The sequence below is a fragment of the Dipodomys merriami genome, unplaced genomic scaffold, assembly GCF_024711535.1.
Source record: "Dipodomys merriami isolate MVZ:Mamm:240054 unplaced genomic scaffold, mDipMer1.0.p SCAF_16, whole genome shotgun sequence".
Taxonomy (NCBI): Eukaryota; Metazoa; Chordata; class Mammalia; order Rodentia; family Heteromyidae; genus Dipodomys; species Dipodomys merriami.
In genome coordinates, this window is record NW_027202937.1 from 8829383 (window position 1) to 8856454 (window position 27072).

General features: G+C 40.6%; 1 protein-coding gene across 2 annotated transcripts in view; it reads left to right on the forward strand.

The window, feature by feature from the left end:
* The window catches only part of Fkbp5 (FKBP prolyl isomerase 5), a 103652-nt gene that overhangs the window by 18682 nt on the left and 57898 nt on the right, over positions 1 to 27072 (forward strand). For both annotated transcript variants that reach the window (XM_070023900.1, XM_070023901.1), the window contains exon 2: positions 26621 to 26746. In XM_070023900.1, coding sequence (XP_069880001.1) covers positions 26642 to 26746 — 105 coding nt within the window. In that variant the 5' untranslated portion in view covers positions 26621 to 26641. The remainder of the gene's footprint in view (positions 1 to 26620; positions 26747 to 27072) is intronic.

Below are 27072 nucleotides of genomic sequence, written 5' to 3' on the forward strand. Positions count from 1 at the left end.
ACTGAGCCACTTTTCCAGCCCCTATTCTAGTTTTTTTTTTGTCCCTGCGCTCTTCAGCTTAAGGCGAGCGCTCTACTGCTTGAGCCACAGCACCACTTCCGGTTTTCCAGTGGTTTTTATTGGAGATAAGAGTCTCACGGGGTTTCCTGCCTGGACTGGCTTTGAACTGTGATCCTCAGATCTCAGCCTCCTGAATAGTTAGGATTACAGGCATGAGCCACTGACGCCAGATTCTAGCTTTTTTTTTTTTTTTGCCGGTCATGGGGCTTGAATTCTGGGCATGAGCACGCTCCTTCAGCTCAAGACTAGCACTCTACCATTTGAGCCACAGTGCCACTTCTGGTTTTCTGGTGGTTTATTGGAGACAAAGAGTTTCATGCTTTTCCTGCTCCGGTTGGATTTGATCCAAGATCCTCAGATCTCAGCCTCCTGAGTAGCTAGTAGCTAGGATTATAGGTGTCAGGCACCAGAGCCGGGCACTATTCTGGTTTTAATAAAACACAATCCTGCTCTCAGAAAGTAGAACATATGCACAAAAGATAGATAAATAACAACTTTGACCCCATGGGAAGTGGTAAATGAATGGCTTTTTTTTTTTTTTGGCCTGTCCTGGGACTTGAACTCAGGGCCTGGGCACTGTCCTGAGCTGCTTGTGCTAAGGGAGAATACTCTACCACTTGAGCCACAGAGCCACTTCCAGCTTTTTCTGTGCATGTGGTACTGAGGAATCAAACCCAGGGTTTCATGCATGCTAGGCAAGCACTCTACCACTGAGGCACATTCCCAGTACTGTTTCCACCCACCCCCCTTCCGCCCCCAATTTTCTTTTTTTTTTTTGGTCGGCCGTGGGGCTTGAACTCTGGGCCTGGGCGTTGCCCCTCAGCTCTTCAGCTCAAGGCAAGCTCTCTACCACTTGAGCTACAGCACCACTTCCGGTTTTCTGGTGGTTTATTGGAGATAGGAGTCTCACGGTCTCTACTGCCCGGGCTGGCTTTGAACCGCGATCCTCAGATCTCAGCCTCCTGAGTAGCTAGGATTACAGGTGTGAGCCACCTGTGCCTGGCCTCCCAATTTTCTTAAAAGAGCTCAAGAGGCAGAAATATCTGCTAAGCAAATGTAAAATTAAGGAAGGTGACACAATTTGACCTGAGCATTGAAGGACTAGTTATCAACTTGATAGATTTGTAGGAACCAGACTGTATTGGATACCTAGCTCTAGTAGTGTAACTTTTTTTTTTTGTTTAATTTTTAACTTTTTTTGTGCTGGTACTGAGATTGAACTCAGGGTCTTGTGCGCCTACTCACCTTGCTTGCCCACAGCTGGCACTCTACAACTTGAACCTCTACTCCAGCTTTTCGCTGGTTAATTGGAGATGGAGTTTGTCTGCTGGCTTTGAACCAACATCCTCCAGATCTCAGTCTCTTTGGTAGCTAGGATTATAAATGTGAGCCACCTATACTGGCAAGTTTCTTAACCTCCTTCCTAGGATTACTGAGAGAATTAGGTGAGCTAATACACATAAAATATTTAGAACAATGCCTCAATCATTGTTAGAGCTTGATAAATTATTAAGGGAGAATGTGTGTCAGATAGAACATTGAGCACTGAGGAAGGGGTGATACCTTAGATTCATTTGAAATGATGAAGCCAAGTGGGCCAAAGTGATAACTTATCTGAAAGTAGTGTGATTATGTTGGGGCAGATTGATGAATGATTAAACCAGGGAATATGACATCTCTTCCATATGTGCTGAGGGAACTTGGAAGATTCTTGGGTTGTTTGGCAAGGGCTCTTATGTATTACCCATCACACTTCTAAGTCAGTGTCTAGCATTTCTCACTGTCTTTCTTGACTTAAAAATAACGGAAATTCTGTGAAGCTCATGATCATCTGTCCTGCCATTATGGTGTTTAATTAGTCCATTTGTTTTTGCAAACTTTTTTTTTTTTTATATCCCAGATGTTTATATCCTATTCGTTTCTCAAAATTTCAGTAGGCTTTTACTATTATTTTACTCTCTGTCCTCCTAGAAACAGTGTAGATTCTAAATCACAAAATGGAAAGGGCCAGGGAGAGGGAAGAGGAAAGAATTAGTGCAGCCATGTTGTTTTACAGCTAACTCCTGGGCAGCTTGTACCATATAAGGCTAAACTTTTTTTTTTAATTGTAAAGATGCTGTACAGAGGGGTTACAGTTATAAACTTTTTTAAAATGTAAGACTGAACTGTTTTTTAAATTGTTTTCTAAATTGTACAGAGGGGTTACAGTTATAGGGTGACATTGGACAATGTCTGGCTTTCTCTTGCTCACTCCCAGTTTTTCCTTCCCATCCCCACTCACAAGTTGTATAATTCCTTTTTAACATAATGTCTAGCCTGTTGCCAGTGGCTCACTCATGTAATCTTAGCTACTCAAAGCCAGTCCAGGCAGGAACGTCCATGAGACTCTTATCTCCAGTTAACCATCAGAAGAAAAGCGGTGCTGTGGCTTAAGTGATAGAGTGCTTGCCTTGAGCTGGAGAGCTCAGGGACAGTGCCCAAGCCCAGAGTCTCATGGACTTTCCTGCCTGGGGTGGCTTTGAACCACAATCCTCAAATCTCAGCCTCCTGAGTAGCTAGGATTACAGGCATGAGCCACTGGCATCTGACTCTTTCATTTTTAGTTACAAATTGTGAACACAATAGTGCTTTAAAGTATTTTGCTTCAGGCTGGAAATGTGGCTTAGTAGTAGAGTGTTTGCCCTAGCATGTGTGAAGCCTTGGGTTTGATTCCTTAGAATCACAGAAAAAGGTGGAAGTGGTGCTGTGGCTTAAGTGGTATAGTGCTAGCCTTGAGCACAGAGAGGCTCAGGGATAGTGCCCAGGCCCTGAGCTCAAGCCCCAGGACTGGCAAAGATTTATACATGAAAGAGGGGGGGCGGGGAGAAAAGGAAAGGAAAAAAGTAGTGAGGGTACATGAAGATGTTCCAGACTCTTCAAATTCTCACCTTCTTTCTCAAAAAAAATCAGGCTTCTGGACCATAGTCATGTTTACTATTTTTTTTTAACGTTCTGAGGCTGAATTGTAACCCACCAATGTCTTCAGTGCCTTGTGTCAGGTCACTTACATTTCCCACCATTTCTTTCTTTTTCCTGTTTTTATAACATTTTTAAAATTATGCTTTGAGAGAAGAAAAATGCTCCCAAATTTATTTATTTATTTATTTATTTATTTATTTTTGGGTCCGGTCGTGGGGCCTGACCTCTGGGCCTGGGCGCTGTCCCTCAGCTCTTCAGCTCAAGGCTAACGCTCTACCACTTGAGCCACAGCACCACTTCCGGCTTTTTTCTTTTTGCTTATGTGTTGCTGAGGAATTGAACCCAGGGCCTCATGCATGCAAGGCAAGCGCTCTACCACTGAGCCACCTTCCCAGCCCAAATGCTCCCAAATTTAAATTGGGCTTTTGAGGGTGTGTGTGTATGTGTGCATGCGCGCATGTCTGGACATAGGTTTTGCTTAGTCTCTTTGTAATTTAGACAAACTTCTGTTTCTATGCTTTAAATGTTCTCTTATGCTGCACTATTTCATTGTTTGAGAAAAATCTGTTAAATTATTTATAGGAAGTTGCTAGCCTTTTCTCATAAATTTATATAGGGACAAATTTTGTTAACTTTTATTCTTTTTTTTTTTCCTTCTTTTTTCTTTTTGTCGGTAGTAGGGCTTGAACTCTGGGCCTGGGAGCTGTCCCTCAGCTCTTCAGCTCAAGGTGAGCCCTCTACCGCTGAGCCAGAGTGCTACTTTCGGTTTTCTAGTTATTTATTGGAGATAAGAGTCTCACAGACTTTTCCTGCCTGGGCTGGCTTTGAACCGTGATCCTCAGATCTCAGCCTCCTGAGTAGCTAGGATTATAGGTGTGAGCTACCAGCCCCTGGCAACTTCATTCATAGACTATTTATTTATTTATTTATTTATTATTTTTTGTCAGTCACGGGGCCTGAACTTTTGGGCCTGGGTGCTGTTCTTCAGCTCTTCAGCTCAAGGCTAATACTCTACCACTAGAGCCATAGCTCTATTTCTGGATTTTTCTGCTTATGTGGTGCTGAAGAATTGAACCCAGGGCCTCATGCATGCAAGGCAAGCCCTCTACCACTGAAACACCTTCCCAGCCCCTTTATTTATTTTTTACCATTTAGCTTCTCTAATATTAACTCAGATTTTTATAAGTTGAGAAAGCAACATTTGATTTTTGTCAGTTTCATATTATGTTTATTATTTGGCTACCTTGTTTCTTCTGTTTATTTTTATTTTCTAGTTTATATTTGTGTTTTCTAAAAGTAGAGAGTTTTAATATAATATGCTTTTGTTTTGATGCTGAAGATCCTTCCTCACGCCCGTTTTAGCCACCGGCACCCTGCTTGCCTTCGTGTTTTTTGTTCACTTAAGTACTAACTTATGCTGGGTGCTCATGGCCCATGCCTGTAATCCTAGCTACTCAGGCTGAGATATGAGGATTGTGGTTCAAAGCCAGCCCAGGCAGGAAAGTCTGTAAGACTCTTATCTCCAATTAACCACCAGAAAACCGGAAGTGGTGCAGTGACTCAAGTAGTAGAGTGTTAGCCTTGAGTTAAAGAGCTGAGAGACAGCGCCCAGGCCCAGAGTTCAAGCCCCACGACTGACAAAAAAACCTCCAAAAACTAAAAATCCCATTTTTAACTCATTTTTAATTGCATTTAACAATTGTTTGCTATTACTGTATAGTTTCCATGTGCATGTGTGTGCACGTGCATCATGCTTAGAATTGTTAAACAAGTGTGACAGGCACCTCTTTTCTGAGCTAGTAGACTATTTTAATGTTTGTATGTGTAACTATATATATATATAGAGAGAGAGAGAGAGAGAGAGAGTCTACTTTGCATTTATGCATACTGATAGTGGCACGTGAGAATTAAATACACATTTTGTGAGTATATTTTTTACAGTTGTCTAGCATTACCAGGACAATTTTGTTAATAAATTAATGGCATTTCAAGTTTTCTGATCCTCCTAATTCAGGGTCTCCATTCAGTAATTTAAGCTTTGCTCTGTTTTCTCATTCTTTCACTTAAAAAAAAAAGTCATTGGCTTTTATAAAAGTGAGTCATAATTATGTGAAATAATTTACTTTAGAAGAAGAAAGAAACATTTGTCGTTCATTAAAAATTTTATTTTAGATAATATAGGTTATAAAATGATGTTATAATCTGAACTTTTAAGATATTAATTTAACTTATGTAAGTCTACTCATGGAAGGATTTACACAGCTTGTATTGTCAAATTTAAAAAGTAAAGGACCAGTAAAAGCAAAGTCAGAAAAGGATCATAAATCACTTGAGGAATAATGGACAGGATGAGGGAGTGTGAAGAAAACTTCACACCAATAATCTGAAGCAACATAGTTCCTATATTTGAACATTAAATTTAGCTCCAAGTTTCCTGGCAAGCAGGAGAAAAGGAAACAGGATGGGTTCCATAGTTATTGTCTGATAAAGAATGCTTATCAGTTTTTCAGAAGGGAGAAACTGTTTCAGAGTTCTGAGTGGTAAAAGAAGTTTATGTGAGTTCTTACATGAGAAATGTAATTTATATTTTCTATTTTTATATTATTAAACTTGTGCAGTTGTACAGTTGCTATGTACCCCACTGTATACATTATAATTATAATGGGTCATATGATCTCATGTCCACTGTTGTCAGAAATGGACCGCTGAGCAGGGCTGTGTTTATGCATTGCCTGAGTTGTAGCCATTGACGAACAGGAAACTGAAAGCTAAAAGTTCAGGAAATGTATTGTATTTAGACTGTGTGGAAAAATTTATATACCATACTTAACTCCTAAAATCCATGGCTACTTCCAGACTGCAAGTTGTATGTATGTATTTAGAAGTAGATATTTAGGACTGTTCTGACAATACGATCAAATGCTTCATTGTGATAAAAGATACAGTATGTACATTGTAGGCAAGAGACATTGTGCAATCCTGGGAAACACATTCCTCATCAGGTTATTGTTGGTTTGCTGGGCTGTACTCTTTCAAGAAATAACAGCTAGCTCATCGCTGAATTGTTCAATGATGTTTTATCTTCAGAGAATTAGAGAATTTTAATTTAGTTTTCAAGGAAGAGGAGCTATGTTTCACAAGCCATCCCAAGTCATTTTTAGGAAGTTTCCATGGTTAAGTCTTATTTTCATATGCTGAATTGAACTTTGTTTTCTGTTTTTCTGTAATTTATTAATATACTCTAAAGTTTTCTTCATGTTGAAAACATTATTAACTTATCAAAATTATTTAAAAGGTAAGTATATTTCAAAACTTGCTTAGTTAGGGGCCTCATAAAATAATAAAATCTGTAGTAATTTATTTTTGAGGTTATAAAAGGATTTGTTAGAGGAGGTTAATTAATGTGTATTCTGGGTAGACCTTTCTATACTTACCTGTTTTGACAATAGATTCTTTTTTTTTTTTTTGTCCGTCTTGGGGCTTGAATTCTGGGCTTGGATGCTGTCCCTGTACTCTTCAGCTCAAGGCGAGTGCTCTACCTCTTGAGCCACAGCACCACTTCCGGTTTTCTGGTGGTTTATTGGAGATAAGAGTCTCACAGACTTTTCTGCCCAGCTGGCTTTGAGCTGCAATGCTCAGATCTCACTCAGCCTCCTGAGAGTGAGCCACCGACTCCCAGCTAATAGATTCTTTATACAGGTAAAACATTCTTATTATTTGAGGTGAGCATAAAGTTTTAATAGCTTCTTTAGGATGGAATTTTAGTATTTAAGAAACTAGTATTTAGGAAATGTTTTGTTGCTATTTATTGTTTGTACAGTATCAGTAAATATTATATACAGGAAGAGGTTTCATTTTTAAAATAAATTTTTGAGACAAGGATTCACTGTGTATCTCAGTAGGCTGGAACTCACTATGGAACCCAGGCTGCCTTGAACTCATCATCCTCCCGCCTCATATCTTGAGTGCTGGGATACAGGAGTGTGCCAACCACTCCTGGTTTGTTGTATATTTTAACAAAAGAAGTTATATGACTATTTAACTGCAAGGGTATTTTGCTTTGTTTTTTGAGATAGGATTATCACTCTAATTTAAGCTAGGCTTGAATTTGCAGTATGCCTGCCTTGGCAAGTTTTATGACTTGAAATTAGTCATGTAAAATCTTTAGGAGCCACATTTGGTGAAAATTCTATTTGAAAGTTTTTTCTGTTGTTGTTAAAATTTTAGTATTAAATGTTGGCAATGAAGAAATTTAGTATTAAGTGTGGGCAATTAAAATAATTTGAATAGGGGACTGGGAAGGTGGCTCAATGGTAGAGTGTTTGCCTTGCATGCATGAGGCCCTGCGTTTGATTCCTTAGCACCACATAAACAGAAAAAGCCAGAAGTGGCACTGTGGCTCAAGTGGTAGTGGCTCAAGAGTACTCGCTTTGAGCTGAAGAGCTGAGGGATAGAGCCCAGGCCCAGAGTTCAAGCCCCATGACCACCACCACAACCAACAAATAATAATATTTTGAATAGCTTAATTAAAGTTAGTCTCTTGACAGGATTGATTTGGTTTAGATTTGTTATGTTAAGGTCATGTGTTCACTCATGAACTCTTTTTTTTAAATTTTTTATTGTAAAGATACTATACAGAGGGTTACAGTTACATGAGTAAGGTAATGAGTATACTTCCTATTGAGCATTGTTACCCCCTCCATTGTTTTCCCCCTATCATCCCTTCCCTCTCTACCTTCCCCAAGGTTCCTTTTTTTTTTAAATTGTGATTAAGTGATTACATAATTTCCCAAATTTCACAGTATTGTGGAATAATGATGCTCATTTAAAGTCACAAGTTCATTCTAACTTTCCTGGAGCAAATTGTCTATCACAGTCTATAACATATAATGGTGTACACATATACACCATACATGTGATCAGCAGCATGGGGATATTTAGTAGTGGTTTGACCAGATGAGTGGGAGTTCTTTGTTTCTTAAGTCCTGTTAGTTTTGTCGTATCACCTAACATTTTGGATTTAGCATCCACTTATCAGGGAGACCTGTACCATTTGTCTCTTTGCTCTTGGCTTACCTCGCTCAACATGATTCCTTCTAGCTCCATCCATTTTCCTGAAAATGCCATTATTTTGTCATTTCTAATGGCTGCATAATATTCCATTGTGTATAGATACCACAATTTTTGGATCCATTCATCACTCATGAACTCTTTTTTTTTTTTTTTTTTTTTTTTGCTGGTCATGGAGCTTGAACTCTGGGCCCTGTTCTGAGCTCTTCAGCTCAAGGCTAGCACTTTACCACTTGAGCCATAGCACCCACTTCCAGCTTTTTCTGTGTATGTGGTACTGAGGAATCGAACCCAGGGCCTCATGCATGCAAGGCAAGCACTCTACCACTGAGCCACCTTCCCAGCCCCACTCATGAACTCTTATAGTGACCAAGGGGGTAGAAGGTGCTAATTGTCAATGACTGCGTACAGCCAAGGGGGTAAGAAACATTAGCTTTCTAGAGGAAAGCCCTGTGAGGCTGTTTCCATCAGGAATGGGGGATGGCCTACAAAAGCAAGTGTGTCAACCAGTCCAGAACCTAAGGAGCCTGGTCTAGCAGGAAAGGCATTGGCTATATGCAACAGCTTGTCTGTCTTTGCAGTGCAGAGCTTTCTTCCAGAATAATTCACATTTTTTTCTTTTTCTTTTTTCTTTTTCTTTATCTAAGGCTAGGACTTGAAGTCGGTACCTGATATTTTATCTCATTGGCTGGTGCTTTACCAACTGAGCCATGCCTCCCATTCTTACATTATGCTTTCATTCTAGAAACATTTTAGGAAACAGTAAATTGATGAAGAAAATAATTTCATATATATATATATATATATATATATATATATGGTTTTTTTTTTTTTTTTTTTTTTTTTTTTTTTTTTTTTTTGTCGGTCATGGGGCTTGAACTCTGAGCACTGTCCCTCAGCTCTTCAGCTCAAGGTGAGCGTTCTACCACTTGAGGTACAGTGCCACTTTTGGTTTTCTGGTGGTTTATTGGAGATAAGATCTTGTTTCACGGACTTTCCTGCCCGGGCAGGCTTTGTACCTCGATCCTCAGATCTCAGCCTCCTGAGTAGCTAGGATTACAGGCGTGAGCCACCGGCGCCCAGCTCCTATATTTTTTTGTTTTTTGTTTTGGTCAGTTGTGGAGCTTGAACTTAGGACCTGGATGTTGCTCCTGAACCTCTTGGTTCTCAAGGCTAGCCTTCTATCAGTTGAACTTCAGCTCCACTTCCAGTTTTTTGAGTGGCTAATTGGAAATAAGAATCTCTTGGGGATTTCTCTGCAAGGGCCAGCTTCAAACTGTGATCCTCAGATCTCAGCCTCCTGAGTGGCTAGGATTATAGGCGTGAGCCACCAACACCAGGTTTTAATGTTTTTATCTAATTTCCCTTATACTTCATTTAACATCTAGGCTTTTCCCCCACACCCCTTCCCCTAATGGTTATGGGGCTTGAACTCAGGACCTAGATATTATCACTGAGCTTTTTTATTTTCTTGAAGACTAGTGCTCTACCACTTGACCACAACTTTACTTCCAGCTTTTTAGTAGCTAACTGGAGATAAATAAGAGTCTAATGGACTTTCCTTGCTTGGGCTGGCTTAAAAAAAACTGTGATCCGCAGATCTCAAGCTCCTGATCTCAGGACTATAGTCCTGGCCTTTTTGTTGTTGTTGTTGTTATTGTTACCAGTCCTGGGACTTGAACTCAGGGCCTGGGCACTGTCCCAGGGCTCCTTTTGCTCAAGTCTAGCACTCTACCACTTGAGCCACAGCCCCATTTCTGTTTTTTTCCTGTGTTTCAGGCACTTTCCTGCTTGGGCTGAATGAACCACTATCCTCAGATCTCAGCCTCCTGAGTAGCTAGGATTACAGGTGTGAGCCACCAGTGCCTGGTTCAGGCCATTTTTTAATTTATTTGAAAGGGTGTTACATTATTCTTCCTAGAAATTGTGCTTTTAGTAACCTTAAGAATTAATTACAGGGGGAGGGAAGGGATAATGGGAGAACAACAAAGGAGGGGGTAACAATGTTCCACAAGAAATGTACTCATTACCTTACTGATATAACTGTAACCCCTCTGTATAGCATCTTTACATTAAAATAAAATTTTAAAAAATGAACTACAACACCTGGGCACCAGTAGCTCACACCTGTAATCCTAGCTACTCAAGAGGCTGAGGATCTGAGGATCGTGGTTCAAAGCCAGCCCTAGCAAGAAAGTCTGTGAGACTTTTTTTTTTTTTTTTGAGTCCGGTCGTGGGGCCTGAATTCTGGGCCTGGGCACTGTCCCTCGGCTCTTCAGCTCAAGGCTAGCACTCTACCTCTTGAGCCACAGAGCCACTTCCGGCTTTTTTCTTTTTGCTTATGTGGTGCTGAGGAATCGAACCATGCCTCAGGCATGCAAGGCAAGCGCTCTACCACTGAGCTACCTTCCCAGCCCCTGTGAGACTCTTATCTCCAGTAAACCACCAGAAAACCGGAAGTGGCACTGTTGCTCAAGTGGTAGAGCATTTGCCTTGAGCTGAAGAGCTGAGGGACAGCTCCCAGGCCCAGGGTTCAAGCCCTACTACCAGCAGCCCCCCCCCCAAAAAAAAAAAAAGTTTACAAAAGCCAGACATGACACACACCTATAATCATAGTACACAGGGGGCTGATGCCAGAGAAACATGGATTTGAGGCCAGTCTGGATTATAGAGATCCTTGTTTCAAAAAACGAAACAAAAAAACAGACTAAATATTAATTGTGAAAGGGTTAAAAGAATTAAGAAGCATTCTTTTTGTTTGGTGTAATGGTCCTGTTAGTGAGAGGCCCAATAGGCATAATGAAAATACAGACCTGTACGTTTAAGTACAGGGGAAACAGGAAAAGCAGAGACCAGAAGGCCTCTTTCCTGTTCACCATTATGTCAGGATCATCAGACACAATGCTTGGCACATAACATTCCATAAATAGTTGAATGAATAGGTATGTTTCTCATTAAGCACGAGTAGCTCCAATATGCTACATGGTAGACAGTTGGGGTCAATTATTTTCATCTAAAGTTAACTGTCTTAAGCCAGGCGCCAGTGGCTCACGCCTGTAATCCTAGCTACTCAGGAGGCTGAGATCTGAGGATCACGGTTGAAAGCTAGCCCAGTTGAAAGCTAGCCCGGGCAGGAAAGTCTGCGAGACTCCTTGCTCCAATGAACCACTAGAAAACCAGAAGTGGCGCTGTGGCTCAAGCGGTACAGCGCTTGCCTTGAGCTGAAAAGCACAGAGACAGCGCCCAAGCCCACAGTTCAAGCCCCACAACCGACCAAAAAAAAAAAAAAAGTTAACTGTCTTAGGTGTACTTGTCTTTCTCTCTTTTCTTTTCCTTTCTTTGCTTTTTATTTAAATTTTTATTATCTTTAAGTAGTTGTCCAAAAAGGTTCAGTTAAGCATATCAGTTTATGAGGGCAATGCTTCTTTTCATGAAAATTGAAGTTTAATAAACTATGTTTGTTTGTTTTTTTTGGTCAGTCCTGGGTTTAAACTTGGAGCCTGGGCGCTGTCCCTCAGCTCTTCAGCTCAAGAGTGAGTGCTCTACCACTTGAGCCACAGCACCACTTCTGGTTTTCTAGTGGTTTGTTGGAGATAAGAGTCTCACGGACATTCTTGGCTGGGCTAGCTTTGAACCGCAGTCCTTAGATCACAGCCTCCTGAGTAGCTAGGATTACAGGTGTGAGCCATCGGTGCCTGGCTAAAAATTTTTTTTTTTTGCTGTTTTTTTTTTTATTGTGATTAAGTGATTACATAAATTTCACAGTATTGTGGGATAGTGATGCTTAGGTAAAGTCACAAACACATTCTAACCTTCATGGGGCAAATTGTCTTTATCGTGGTCCATAAAGTTTATGAGTTCTATGAGCTTTGACAATAGTTATTTCTTCTACATCAGGTGATATGTACATTTCTTTCCTTTTGCTTAGTGTCAACTGTTCCCTCTTTCCCACTCATTCCCTCCCTCCCATTGCTGCCATTGAGTGGCTTAGTTTGTTTTGATCAATGTACTATACAGCTGATGGGTCCCACTGTTGTATGTTTTCCAGTTTCCCTGTTTCTGTGTCTTCCCCTTAGTTTCCCTCCGATGTTAAACTAATTATTTTTAAAGATATCTGTGTATGTACACACAAAACAAAAAAAAAATCTCATTTGTTCTTTTGAATCCCATTCTTCAGAAATATTTTTAAAATTTCTTTACTAGATATTTTCTCTGCATTTACAAGTAAATATTTATTTATTTAGTGCCTACACTGGGGCTTGATCTCAAAGCCTCTTGCTCTTGGTTGAGCTTTTGTTCACAGTTGGTATTCTACCACTTAAGCCATGCTTCCAATTCCCGCTTTTTGCTGATTAATTGAAGATAATAAAGATGAAAGAAGAGACCACACATCCATCCCAGGGAACCATGCAGAGGCAGGCAGGCACAGGAGAAAGATTATTACAAGGTTTATTAGAGGAGCCATATTTCCCCCAAGAGGGAGCACATGGCCTCTGTCCCCATCCAGGTAGCAGGAGAGTCTGAGGGAAGGAAGTGAGGTAGATGGAAGTTCAGGTGGGTCTGGGCATAGAGAGGGAGGGGCCAGCTGTATGGAGGGAACTGCAGGAATGGGAGAGAGGCCCAGATCTGGGTGGAGCTGAGGACCAAAGGTAAGCATAATACTAACAAAAGGTATGGAAGATTTGTGGGTCTGGGTTGTGAATCAGGATCCTCACATCTCAGCCTCATGAATAGCTAGGATTATAGGCATGAATCACTGGTGCCCTGCTGAATCTACATTCTTTATACAAATAGAGCATCTATTTTATCTACTCATTTATGCATCTGTCTATTAGTCTGTTCATCTAGGAAGCTGACTTTGCAACCTTATGGAAGTACCCTGCCACTGAGTACAGCCCTTAGAACAATTATTTTACATTCTGTTCTATAAATTGATTTTTATTTATTTATTTAGTTTTTGGTTGGTCGTGGGGCTTGAACTCTGGGCCTGGGCACTGTCCCTCAGCTCTTCAGCTTAAGGCTAGCGCTCTACCACTTGAGCCACAACACCATTTCCGGTTTTCTGGTGGTTAATTGGTGATAAGAGTCTCATGGACTTTCTTGCCTGGGCTGGCTTTGAACTGCAATCCTCAGATCTCAGATCTCAGCCTCCTGAGTAGCTAGGATTACAGATGGCTCCCAGCTATAAATTGATTTTTTTTAATGCTTTTCTTTTGTTTGTTTGTTTATTTCTTTCTTTCTTCATTCCTTCCTTCCTTTCTTCCTTTCTTCCTTCCTTTCTTTCTTTCTTTTTTTTTTTTTGTCAGTTGTAGGGCCTGAACTCTGGGCCTGGGTGCTGTCCCTCAGCGCTTTCAGCTCAAGGCTAGCAGTCTACCACTAGAGCAACTAGCACCACTTCTGGATTTTTCTGCTTTATATAGTGCTAAGGAATCAAATCCAGGGCCTATACATGCAAGGCAAGCACTCTACCACTAAGCCACCTTCCCAGTCCTTTTTCTTTTTAGTTGTGCAGGGACTCATGCTTCTTAGTCAGGTGGCCTACCATTTGAGCCACTCCACAAGCCCCTCTTCCATTCCATTCTTAAATATTTTCCATATCAATTCATATGTAACTGATTCTTTATTTTTGCTGTGTGGTGTTCAAGTGCAGAAATGATCCTTGAAGTTCTATTATAACAATATGTTTAAAAATCCCTTTTGGGAGACTGTCTACAAATATTTTTCTGGAAGTGGTATTCCTGGGCTTTGAAGGATGTTTAAACTTTTGATAGATACTGACACATTTGCTTTTAAGGCTATTATACCAGTTTGCATTATCACTAAGGATACAAAGTGCAATTTTCTGATAACCTAGGACCTGTGATAGTGCTAGATGGTCTGTACGTGGTATGGTTAGTATATAGGCTCTGGAGTTTTTCTACCCAGTACTGCTGTTCGGTAACAGTGTACCATTCATTAGTAAACTACTTAATTTCTCTGTTCCTTAGTTTCACTGATGGGCGGTTATTGAGAGAATATATTGTAAGTCCTGCATTCTAGTGGAGAAAGACAGGCAATAAACGTAGTGCCAGGTGGTGAGCGGGAGCAGATAGTGGGGCTGACTGCAGCACTATCTTGTTCTTTTATAGCAAATACCAGGGAAAGCCTGTCAGATCCCGAGGAAAGGAAAGAATGCACTACACAGCCTTCTGGAAGAAGTGTTCTAGGTGAAGGGAATAGCTGGTGCAAAGGCCCTGAGGCGAGGCATATTAGGGCAGGATACAACAAGAATTCAAGTATAGCTAGAGCAGAGTGAGGAAGGGAGAATGGTAGAAACTAATTTCGAAGTTAGCCAGTGATTAGCACACAACAGCTTTCAACATGAGAAGGATTTGAGATTTTATTTGGGGTGAGATTGGAAGCCATTGGAGATTGTAGGGCACTTCTTTTTTTCCCTTCAACAAATTTACCAATATTTATTTATTGGCACTACTGAAGAGTAAATGGGGTTTTATGCTTGCAAGGCAGATGCTCTTACCACTTGAGCCAGGCCTCCTGACTTCTTTGTAAGCCACTCTTTTAGTCACATCTTTTCTTTAAAATGTTTCAGTTCCTTATTCTTTTGAAATAAAGCTCAACTGGGCACTGGTGGCTCATGCCTGTAATTCTAGCTACTCAGGAGGCTGAGAGCTGAGGACCAAGGGTTCAAAGCCAGCCTGAGCAGGAAAGTCCGTGAGACTCTTATCTTCAATTAACCACCTGAAAACCGGAAGTGGTGCTATGGCTAGAGCACTAGCCTTGAGCTGAAGAGCTGAAGGACAGCCCTCAGGCCTAGAGTTGAAGCCCCAGGACAGACAAAAAAACCGGAAACAAAACCAAAAAAGAAAAGAAAGTAATATAAACTAAAACAACCACTGCAGTGATGATTGCTGTCACTAATGTGTGACATGTGCCTTATTAAATTTATTCCTCAGAATCACAAGAAGTGGTAGTAAGCCTCATCATTTAGAAGGGAAACTGAGGCACAAAGTAGTTAAATGGGGGCTGGGAAGGTGGCTCAGTGGTAGAGTGCTTGCCTTGCACGCATGAGGCCCTGGGTTCAATTCCTCAGCACCACATAAGCAAAAAGAAAAAAGCCAGAAGTGGCGCTGTGGCTCAAGTGGTAGAGTGTTAGCCTTGAGCTGAAGAGCTGAGGGACAGCACCCAGGCCCAGAGTTCAGGCCCCACGACCGGACCCAAACAAAACAAAACAAAACAAAACAAAAGTAGTTAAATGACTTGCCCCAAATCCTATAGCTGCTGTTGTCAAGCTGAGATGCTCATTTAAGCAGACCTGTTTCTGTAACTCTTGGACATGTTAAAAGCTGTCAAAAAAAAATATTATAGCAATGTTAAGTAGTATAAATAAATCGGAAGCAATGTATAACCTGAGTTATAGTCCCCTAACTCTGTAGATACCTTTTATTACAGCTTTGTTAGGGGGCTGGAAATGTGGCTTTGTTGGAATACAGCTCACATAATAATATGTGAGTGTGACTCAAGTGACAGGACCCTTGCCTAGCATGAGTAAGGAGGAAGGAGAGGAGACAGAAGAGAGAGATTATGTGTTCTTTAAGGGTAGACTGTTCAAGTTTTGTTCTAAAACAAAAGCAAACTTTAAAGATCTGTTAAAGTCTACTAATACCAACAGCAACCAGAGTCAACTTAAAAAATTGTCAAAGTGATGTACAGAGGGTGTGTGTGTGTGTGTGTGTGTGTGTGTGTGTGTGTGTGTGTGTGTGTGTGTGTGTGTGTGTGTGTGTGTGTGTGTGTGTGTGTGTGTGTGTGTGTGTGTGTGTGTGTGTGTGTGTGTGTGTGTGTGTGTGTGTGTGTGTGTGTGTGTGTATGCTCTGGGCGCTGTCCCTGAGCTTTTGTGCTCAAGGCGAGTAGTACTCTACCATTTGGAACAGCTTCATTTCTGGCATTTTGATAGTTAATTGGAGGTAAGAGTTTTACAGACTTTCCTGCCCAGTCCAGCTTTGAACCTTGATTTTTAGATCTCAACCTCCTGAGTATCTAGGATTACAGATATGAGCCACTTATTCCTGGCCCAAAGCCAACTTTTATAGCATTATGACTTTGAAGCATTGTGATTTCCTCTGTAGTATATTTTTCAGATACACTCTGTAATCCTAACACTTGGGAGGCTGAGGCAGGAGAACAGTGCGTTCCTCTAGCCTGTATAGCATGATCCTTTCTCAAGAAATGGGGGTGGGACAGGTTGGAGAGAAAGAAAAAGGAGAAAAATAGTTTTTAAGTTAAAGTTGTCTTTTAGAATATAAAGTTATAATTTTTCATTCCGTGTAACTTTTAAACATAACCACTTATATAGGTTAAAGAAACAATAAGATATGCAGTTATCTGGATTTCTAGAAATGTGTATAAAACATAGTTTTGACTGCTTTTAAAATAAAGCACTTTTAGGAGAAACTTATTTTTCTTTTTCTTTTTTGTGTGCTAGTCCTGGGGCTTAAATGCAGGATCTTTGAGCTTTTTTGCTCAAGGCTGGAATGCTACTACTTGAGCCAAAGCTTCACTTCTAGCCTTGCTTTGGAAGTTAATTGTAGATAATTGTCTCACGACTTTCCTGCCTGGGCTGGCTTCAGACTGTGATCCTCAGTTCTCAGTCTCCTGAGTAACTAAGATTACAGGTACGAGCTATTAGCACCTGACTGGATAATTTTTTTTTAAATTTTCAGTTATTTTATTTTTTTCAGTTTGACTTTTGTAGTGTCATGGAAAAGGTGTACCCTTCAGATTTCGCACTGTCAAAATTTGTTTTGCGAGTGTTTATTTTCTAAGACACTTTTTCTATTTTGAAACTCCATTCTTGGTATCTATGTCTTTTCCTGGCTTAAGAGTAGAATTGGTGGGCTTGTACTTCTGGACAGCACAAAGTTAACAGAGATCAGATTTACCTTCCTGGCTGCAGTCATAAAACAAACAAAAGCCCCAGACAAAACATCTTCAAGCACCAAACAACCACAGCACAGGATGACCACTCAGAAGACAGAGACAAACAGGTGAAACCTGCAATTATACTTGCTCACTGCTTGGAGAGAGTTCTAGTGTGCAGGGCAGAGCCCAGCCTTCTCTGAGTTGAGGAAGTGGAGCTGGAGTACTGGGAGGACAAGGTGGCCAGAATTTGAGGCAGAGAGGGATGCACAAGGGGAGAGCTCCGGAAGTCTGAAGATGAGTATTGGTCACTATTGGTGAATGTATTATATAGTAACTACCCAGTGAGAGAAAGAACTACCCAACAGGATTAGCCACAGTAATGTGTGTTTCTCAGGGTCAAGAATAGTTTTAAAGGATGAATTCCCAGCACTGAGAGACAGACATTTACAGATTTTTTTTCCCCAGGTCAGTTGTTTGGATGTTTTTAGAGCTTATTTTGCTAAATGATTCTTTACTGAATAGATTTTATTTATCTATTTACTTATTTTTGTACTGGTGCTAGGGCTTAAACGCAGAATCTCACACTCAGGTTTGGCTTTTTTGCTCAAGGCTTGCTCTATACCTTGAGCCACAGCTCCACTTACAGTTTTTTTTTTTGGTAATTGGAGATAAGAGTTTTTTGGATTTGTCTGCCTAAGCTAACTTTAAACCAGGATCCCCAGGTCTCTATTTCCTGACTAGTTAGGCTTATAAGTATGAGCCATTGGCACCAGTCACAAATAACTCCCCCCCACCCCCACCCCCAGTTGTGGAGCTTGAACTGTGCCTGGGCGTCATTCCTGTGCTCTTCTGCTCAAGGCAAGCACTGTGCCACTTGAGCCACAATACCACTTCTGGTTTTCTGGTGGTTAATTGGAGATAAGAGTCTTAGGGATTTTGCTGCCCAGGCTGGCTTTGAGCCACTATCCTTAGATCTCAGTTTCTTGAGTAGCTAGGATTACAGGCGTGAGCCACCAGCACCTGGCTACAAATAACATATTTTTATAGCATGAATTTGCTTCTGTGGTTGCATGTGCGCATGCATGTGTGTGTGTGTGTGTGCGCGCGCGTGCGTGCGTGTTGAATTTGTCTGCTCAGGCTGCTTTTGAACAGAGATCCTCAGATTTCCACCTTCTTAGCTAGAATTACAGGAGTGAACCACTGGCTTCCAGCTGTACTTGCCAAATTTTATTTAAACATTTCCTTGAGCATCCTTTTGAGGAAGAACTTTGAAATAGTTTTATTTAGCCACACAATTAATATAGCTGCAACTTAAGGAATCTGGAATGTTTATTTGATGAGCAAATCTGTTCCTTGCTCCTCCTTTTCTAGTCATTACTTTTTCATTTCCCTCCACGCTACTCTATATATCTATGCATATCTGGCTCTTTCCTCTGCAACTTGCGCTCTCCATTCCCTCTTTCATGCAAAACCTCTTGTTTTCCTCTACCTAGCCCTATGGCAGACAGCAGACGTCACCCCTTTCACTTTTGCAACTTTCTTAGCTTTACTACTCAGTGCATACTGCCTTCTTATTTCCAGTTCTGACTTTCTTAGCCTTTACCATGCCTAGTACCCTTAGGAGATAGTAGAGAATACGTAAAACCAGCACTCTTCTCCCTTTTTTCTTTTTCTTTTTCTATTGTTATCATAAAGGTGAGATACAGAGCGGTCACAGTTACATAAGTCAGGTGAAGAATACATTTTTGGACAATATCATCCTCTTTTTTTTGTTGTGTGAGATTGGGACTTGAATTCTGTACCTGATGTTTTGCTGGCCCTCTGCCAATGAAGCCATGCCTTTTTCTTTTTCTTTTCTTTTCTTTCTTTCTTTCTTTTTTTTTTTTTTTGGTCGGTTGTGGGGCCTGAACTCTGGGCCTAGGTGATGTCCCTGAGCTCTTCAGCTCAAGGCTAGCACTCTACCACTTAAGTCACAGTGCCACTTCCAGCTTCTTCTGCTTATGTGGTGCTGAAGAATCGAACCCAGGGCCTCATGCTTGCAAGGCAAACGCTCTACCACTGAGCCACCTTCTCAGCCCCCTCACCCCCATGCCTTTTTCTTTTTTTTTCTTTTCCTTTCTTTCTCCTTCCTTCTCTCCCTCCCTCCTTCTCTCTCTCTCTTCCTCTTTCTCTTCCTCTTTCTCTTTCTCTTTCTCTCTCCCTTCCTTCCTTCCTTCCTTCCTTCCTTCCTTCCTTCCTTTCTTTCTTTCTTTCTTTCTTTTTCTTTCTTTCTTTCTTTCTCTTTCTTTCTTTCTTTCTTTCTTTCTTTCTTTCTTTCTTTCTTTCTTTCTTTCTTTCTTTCTTTCTTTCTTTCTTTCTTTCTCTCTTTCTCTCTTTCTCTCTTTCTTTCATTGTGGGGCTTGAATTCAGGGCCTGGGCACTGTCTCTGAGCTCCTTCACTCAAAGCTAACAAGTTTGAACCACCACTCCACTTCCAGTTTTTGAGTGGTTAATAGGGGAGAAGAGTCTCATGGGGATTTTTCTGCCTGGGCTGGCTTTGAACTGAGATCCTCAGATCTCAGCTTCCTGAGTAGCTAGGATTACAAGCATAAGCCACTGGTGCCCACCTCCCTTTTCCTTTTTAAAACAGCTCTTAGCTGAATACTTATTCATAAGAAATGTCCCATTTTAGTCTAAATAGTTACCTCAGGAAGATTTCAGGGAAAATTGCATCTGCAAAATAAAGACAGAATGCTAAGAAAAATGAGTCAAATTGTTTAAAATCCCTGGAACAGACTAAACAAAATATTAAATATAACTGATGACCAAACGATGATCTAAAAATTCCACCAAAGAAAATCTCTTAGAATCTAGAGGAAAAAGACAAAGAAGAAAAATGAGAGAGGAAAAAAGGCAAGCATATCTGGCTGCTGATTGGAAACATCTAATGAGCTCCTTGACATTGCTTCCCTGGCCCCATTTTAGATCAGGTAAATCAAGGTACTCTGGGGATGGAATCCAGGCATGAGTAGCTCTTTTTAAGTTCACTAAACTTGTTAGTAGCATGATCTGATGGTAGATATCCACAGTCTCACAAGGAGAACAACACAGTAAGTACTATGCCTGGGGAGTCATTAAACAGGGCTTTAAAAGAACTTCTCATTTGGTAAATCTAATAATTTGGTTGTATTAGTGGAAGTTTTCAGTCCCATGATGATGAAATACCAAACGTCTTCTGGGTTTCCTGTAGTGTGTCAGGTATTTGCTGATGAGCACTTTGGAGGTGCATGCTTATCTGGCACGTCTATAGCAGAAGGAACTGTGTGTTCCTTTCTGATGTACTGGGGACCAACTTACTCCCTTTGCATACTGTAGTTCAGTAAGCTTTATCATAGATTAATAGCCATAGCTACATAGTGATTTTAAATCCAGGGTAAACTGATGATGGGAGGAAGAGGAATAAATCCTGTAGAAACAGTAGAACTTTCCCACTTTGTCTTAAGGGATTTTATGAATTTTCTGCCCTTACTGTCTTTCTTGTATAACACACAATAAAGTAAGAAGGTTGTTTATATATTAGTTTTGAATCTAAAAACCTGAATTCCAAATGGCCTATTGGGAATTAAGAGGATACACTGAGAAAATTAATTTTTTTCTATATTTTTCAGATATTTTTGAAAGCTACGAAAAGTTTGTTTTCTTATTCTTTTTTTGATGTTTATTTATGTTTAATTATTTGTGGTGCTTCTTTTCCTATGCACTCAGACTCAGTAAGAATAGGCTTCGAAGATTACTAAGCATACTTGTCACTCCTAAAGTATTGGAACCAAAAATGAAGAACACATTTCCTTACCAAATCCCATTTACAAAGCTAGCAAATTTACTAATACAAGTTACCTATCTATTTAAATTTAAGCAAGTCATTTTCTCAAATCAGTAAGGTTAAAACCCAACAGAAATATTTCTTGATTAACAGTACTTTCAGGAAGTGGCACTGTAGCTCAAATGGTAGAGTGCTAGCCTTGAGCTGAAGAGCTGAGGGACAGCGCTCAGGCCCAGAGTTCAAGGCCCACGACCGACAAAAAACAAAACAAAACAAAACAGTACTTTCATTCAAAACCTTGGCTGAACTTCAGATGATGAGCATTCAAAAGAAAGCTTTGGCCATTAGTGTCTGTGCCAGGATCTTGTTTGCTCAGTGATGTGCTTTAGTTCGTTACAGCATTTGCACATTCTGTCTGTCTGTCTGTCTGTCTGTCTGTCTGTCTGTCTGTCTGTCTGTCTGTCTCTTTTACACACACACATACACACACAGATTTGACAGTAAATGGCACAGTATGGTTTTTTTTTGTGTGTCTTAAATATCAGTTAAAAAAGTAATCTAAAGTTGGGCAATGGCTCATCACACCTGTGCCTAGCTACTCAGGAGGCTGAGATTTGAGGATTGCAGTTCAAAGCCAGCCCCGACAGGAAAACCTGTGAGACTCTTAACTCCAATTAACACCAGAAAAACCAGAAGTGGCACTGTGGCTCAAGTGGTAGAGTGCTAGCCTTGAGAGATAAAGCTCACGGACAGTACCCAGGCCCTGGGTTCAAGCCTCATGACCAACCCCCCCCCCCAAAAAAAAAAAGTAATTTGTGAGGTGTAAAGATAAATTTTCACTGGGTTTTAATTGTTCGGTGCCATAAGTCTTGGGGACGATTGATGGATGTCAGTGTATCTATAAAGCCCCAGAATATGTTTTGCACATGGGTATTTTCCTGGGAATATAATCCACAACCCTTAAAATATTTAAAAGATCTTTCCTTCTGCTATTGAAATGCTTTCTAAAAGTTTCCATATATCAGAAAAATGTTATCAACAGTGGGTTTATAGAAGCTGAGAACCAACCCTGCTCATCTAATTTTCCTGATTATCTAGCCCAGCATTGTGTACAGCTAGGTACTTAATTTTTGTTTGTTTGAGAACGATTTGTTCTGGCCTTTTACTTACCCTGAGCCAAACATTTGAATCTTTTATTTGGTATAAACTGTGCTAGAAAATAAAGCAAAGGGGCTTAGCCCCTGGATTTTGGTGTTTTGAAGGTTTTAGGGCACAGCAGTTCGATTGTGTCTTTGTTGACACTGAAGTAAACTTTGGCTGTCTGGAAATGAGCTAAAACAGTACAATCTATGTTTTAATTGTTTAATTGTTGGTGATACCAGTAAGACATTTTTCACAAGTACACAAAAGCTCTTTTGGCTGTTGAAGCTTGGGTATAGTCTGTTCTTAGCCTAATGTGGGTTAATTCTTAGCTGGGGAGGAGAGCATGCTTATAATCCTAGCGTTCAGGAAGCTGAAGCAGGCTTATGAGTTTGATGCTAGCCTGTGTATTAGTGAACCTCCAAAAAACAAGGCGGGGCAGGGGCTGTTATTCTTTACTTTAATTTCTTGATTTTTTTTCTCCCCTTCTGCTCAATCAAAGAGCTGTGTGGCAGTGGCCAGGTATATTTTGTTTAGCCCATCGATTAGCTTCTTGGCATGCAAGTGTCTGGCAATAACAATAAAAGCTGACAATAACAATAAAAGCTTATAGGCGGGCACTGCTGGCCCAGCCTGTAATCCTAGCTACTCAGGAGGCTGAGATCTGAGGATCAAGGTTCAAAGTCAGCCTGGGCAGGAAAGTCTGTGAGACTTTTATCTCCAATAAACCACTAGAAAACTGGAAGTGGCGCTGTGGCTCAAGTGGTAGAGCACTCGCCATGAGCTGAAGAGCACAGGGACAGCACCCAAGCCCAGAGTTCAAGCCCTACAACTGACAAAAATAAATAAATAAATGAATGTTATATTTCAATAATATACTTTGTGGGGTGGGGGGGGAAGGCAGTACATGGAATCAAACTCTTCTTTAGCTGGCACTTTACCACTTGAGTCATGCCTCCAGTCCAGGTTTTTGCTGATTGTTTTGGAGATAGACTCTAGAAAATTTTGTTGCCTGAGCTGGCCTCATACTGCAGTTCTCCACATCTCATCATCATGAATAGCTAGGATTACAAACATGAGCCATCAGTGTCAAGTTGAATAGTGAATACACACACACACACACACACACACACACACACACACACACACACTTGTGTTTGTAGTGATCCTGGGGCTTAAACTCAGGGCCCGGTACTGTCTGAGCCTTTTTGCACAAGACTAGCACTCAGCCACTTGAGCCACAGCTTCACTTCTGACTTTTTTGGTGGTTAATTGAAGATAAGAGTTTCACAGACTTTCTGCCCCTGTTGGCTTTGAACTGTCATCCTCAGATCTCAGCTCCTATCTAGGATTACAGGTGTGAGCCACCAGCGCCCAGATTGAATAGTGTGTGTGTGTGTGTGTGTGTGTGTGTAGGTGTAGGTGTAGGTGTAGTTTGTTTTTTTGCTGGTCTTGGGACTTGAACTCTGGGACACTGTCCCTGAGCTTCTTTTGTTCAAGGCTAGCACTCTACCACTTGAACCACAGCACCACTCTGGCTTTTCTGAGTAGTTTATTGGAGATAAGAGTCTCACAGACTTTTCTGCCTGGGTTGTCTTTGAACTGCAATTCTCAAATCTCAGCCTCCTGAGTTGCTAGGATTATAGGCAATGAGTCACTGGTGCCCTGCTTGAATAGTATATTTTAATACTAATTACACAGTGAAAAAGGTTTAAAAATAACAACAAAATTCTCCCAGTATAGCTAATGTAATCTTTAAAAAAGGAAAAAGTTTAGAGAAGCTCAAATAGCCAACTACAGATAGTTTGTTAGAAGTAGAGGAAGAACTTCAAGTTTTATTCTAAATTCTAAAACTTTGTTTTTTAATCATTCTCAAAGCTAGAGGCATTCTAGGAGATCTACAAATAAAGAATGGGCCTTGCTCTAAAAGACCTTTTATAAATTTAACTGGAATGTCTTATAGTCACCAAATTGAAGGGTGATCTAAGGAAATATAGCAAAGGGGCAAAATAACTCCCACTTACAGGGTCAAGGGGTTAAGAAGGAAGTAGCATATGAGTGGGAAAGAAGAATCAGAATAACCAAAGCATGGTTATGGGAATATGCAGAGCTTGCTGTATGTCTAGTTTGGCCACAATAAGAGCTTTAAGTAGCAAAGTAGTGGAAACTAGATATAATAGCCAGGTTACTATCAGATCCTAAAATATACTCAATGCCAGAGAGTAAACCCATGTTCTGTGGATATTCTAAGTAGGAGATGAAAACTGGCCCTGAAAAGATCCAATAATGATAGTAAGTCCTTACTTATTATTTAAGGCTTCAGTGCATAAGCCATTGGTGTCTGGCTGCTAATCTCGTAAGTATGCTATTTATTAGTGCCTTACAGTAACACCATGAACAGTTGAAAATGCCCATTTTACAGACATGCAACTAAGAATAGGTACTATTAAGTGAATTGCAAGCCAGGAATGGTGATTCAAGCTTGTAATCCCAGTGCTCAGTAGGCTGAGGCAGCCTATGTTACATTATGTAGTGAGACCTAAAACAAAGCAAAATTTGTAGATGCCAGTAGCTGAAGCTAGGACTCAGACTCAGTCCAGTTCTAGAGCCTGTTCTTACCACTATGATAAGAGCTTTTTTTTAAAGTCAGATCACCTGATAATTTTTTAATTATCTATTCAGAATATGGTTTTAGAAAGTGTTCTGTTTTTGGTCAGTCATGGGGCTTGAACTCTGGGCCTGTGTGCTGTCTGTGCGCCCTTCAGCTCAAGGCCAGTACTCCCCCACTTGAGCTACAGTGCCACTTCCATAAACAGTGTTTTTTTTTTTTAATATAATTTTATTGTTATTAAGGTGTTGTTTAGAGGGTTACTATTTCATAAGCCAGAAAATGAGTGCATTTCTTCTTTTGGACAGTGTCACCCTTTCACTTTCCCTGATTTCCTTCTCCTATCCTACCCTACAAATTACATAGGTCATTCCCTACATAATATATACTGAATAGCATGATTGCATTTGCTCAGCCTTCCTTTCTTTCTGTGCCACCCCACACAAGAAGAAAAGAAAAACAAAAAGCAAAAACACCACCACCAACAACAATAACAACAAAAACTATGTCTCCATTTCCTGGAATTTGTTTCAATAAATAGTATTTTAAATGTTCAGAGGAGTTACACTTTGGGTTCCTCCCCTAAGGCTATCCTCCTTTACTCTGACTGTGCATGAATGCCTAGAGTCCTGTATAGGTTGTCATGTCCAATTATATTTTAGATCTAGTTTCCACATATGAGAGAAAACATGGGCCATTGGTCTCTCTGAGCTTGGCTTACCTCACTTAACATGATATGTTCTCTGCAAATGACACAATCCCATTCTTGCTAATGGATCAGTAAAATTCCATTGTGAATATATACCACATTTTCTTGATCTACTCATCTGTTGTAGGCATGTTTCTATAACTTGGCTATTGTGAACAGTACAGCAATACACATGGGGTGTACATGTGTCTTTACCGTAACCTCACTTGTGATGTTCTGGGTAGATGCCCAAAAATAGTACGCCTGGGTCATAGAGAGGTTCTTTTTTTTTTTTTTTTTTTTTTTGAGGAACCTCTAAATGACCTTCCAGAATGGTTGTACTAGTTTGTAGTTCCACCAACATTGCAATAGGGTTCCTGAAAAATAATGTTTTTTAAGATTATCAGACTGTTTGCTACTGTGTAGTCACATTCAGGAATATAATTACTAACAAACCTAATTTGTATTGCTTTCTAGTTTGGAGCTCGAACCAGATGGGAAATAGAAGAATTGGGTGGTGTTTTATTTATATGCCTGATAAATCAATACCTGATCATAGCAAAAGCTTGTGCATGTTGCCAGGGTTTGAACCTAAGGCATTGCACATGCTGAATAAGTATTCTACCACTGAGCTACATCAGCCCAGGCAAATGCTTTGTTTTCCATTTCTGGTGTCTATTTATATTGGTCCTCATATAAATCTTAAGAAAAGCTTAGTTCCAAGGGGCATTGAAAAAGATGATAAAAGAAATGATATTTTCCACAGCTAAACTACATTTCTTTCTTCTTTTCTTCCTCTCTCTCTCTCTCTCTCTCTCTCTCTCTCTCTCTCTCTCTCTCTCTCTCTCTCTCTCTTTCTCTCTCTTTTTTTCTTTTTTGTCGGTCATGGGGCTTGAACTCTGGGCCTGGGCACTGTCTCTCAGCATTTCAGCTCAAGGCCAGCGCTCTACCACTTGAGCCACAGCGCCACTTCCGGCTTTTTTCTTTTTGCTTATGTGGTGCTGAGGAATCGAACCCAGGGCCTCATGCATGCAAGGCAAGCACTCTACCACTGAGCCACCTTCCCAGCCCCCCTTTTATTCTTGTCTTTCTATTCTTTTCTTTCTCTTTCTTTTTCTTTTTTTTTTTGTCGGTCGTGGGGCTTGAACTCTGGGCCTGGGTGCTATCCCTCAGCTCTTCAGCTCAAGGCGAGCGCTCTACCACTTGAGCTACAGCGCCACTTCCCGTTTTCTGGTGGTTTATTGGAGATAGGAGTCTCACGAACTTTCCTGCCTGGGTTGGCTTTGAACCATGATCCTCAGATCTCAGCCTCCTGAGTAGCTAGGATTACAGACATGAGCCACCAATGCCTGGTTTAAAATATGTTTCTTCTTGGCAGGTTTCCCACTTAGAAAAGACAATGACTACTGATGAGGGTGCCAAGAACAATGGAGAAAACCCAGCAGCCACTATTGCTGAACAGGGAGAGGACATTACCTCCAAAAAAGACAGAGGAGTGTTAAAGGTAAGGACACAAGTGAATGACACACAGGCAAATATGCTATCTGGAAAGATTGGTCATAGACACGTTGTTGTGGGGGCAGGTGGTAATATTATTCAGGCTTACCAAGTGCTAAGCACTATAGCTAGATTCATGTTTCACCTTGGTAGTACTGAGGTTTTCATTTTGATCCTGCCTGTACATGGTGAAATGGAAGCTGTGCTAGGTAAATTAATTTGCTCCAATCTTATAAATCTTAATAAAAGGCAGATCCTAGAGTTCAGGTCCAAGTTATTTATGCCTGACTCAAAAAACCCCTCTTTTTTCAGTGTACAAATGAGTTCTGATTT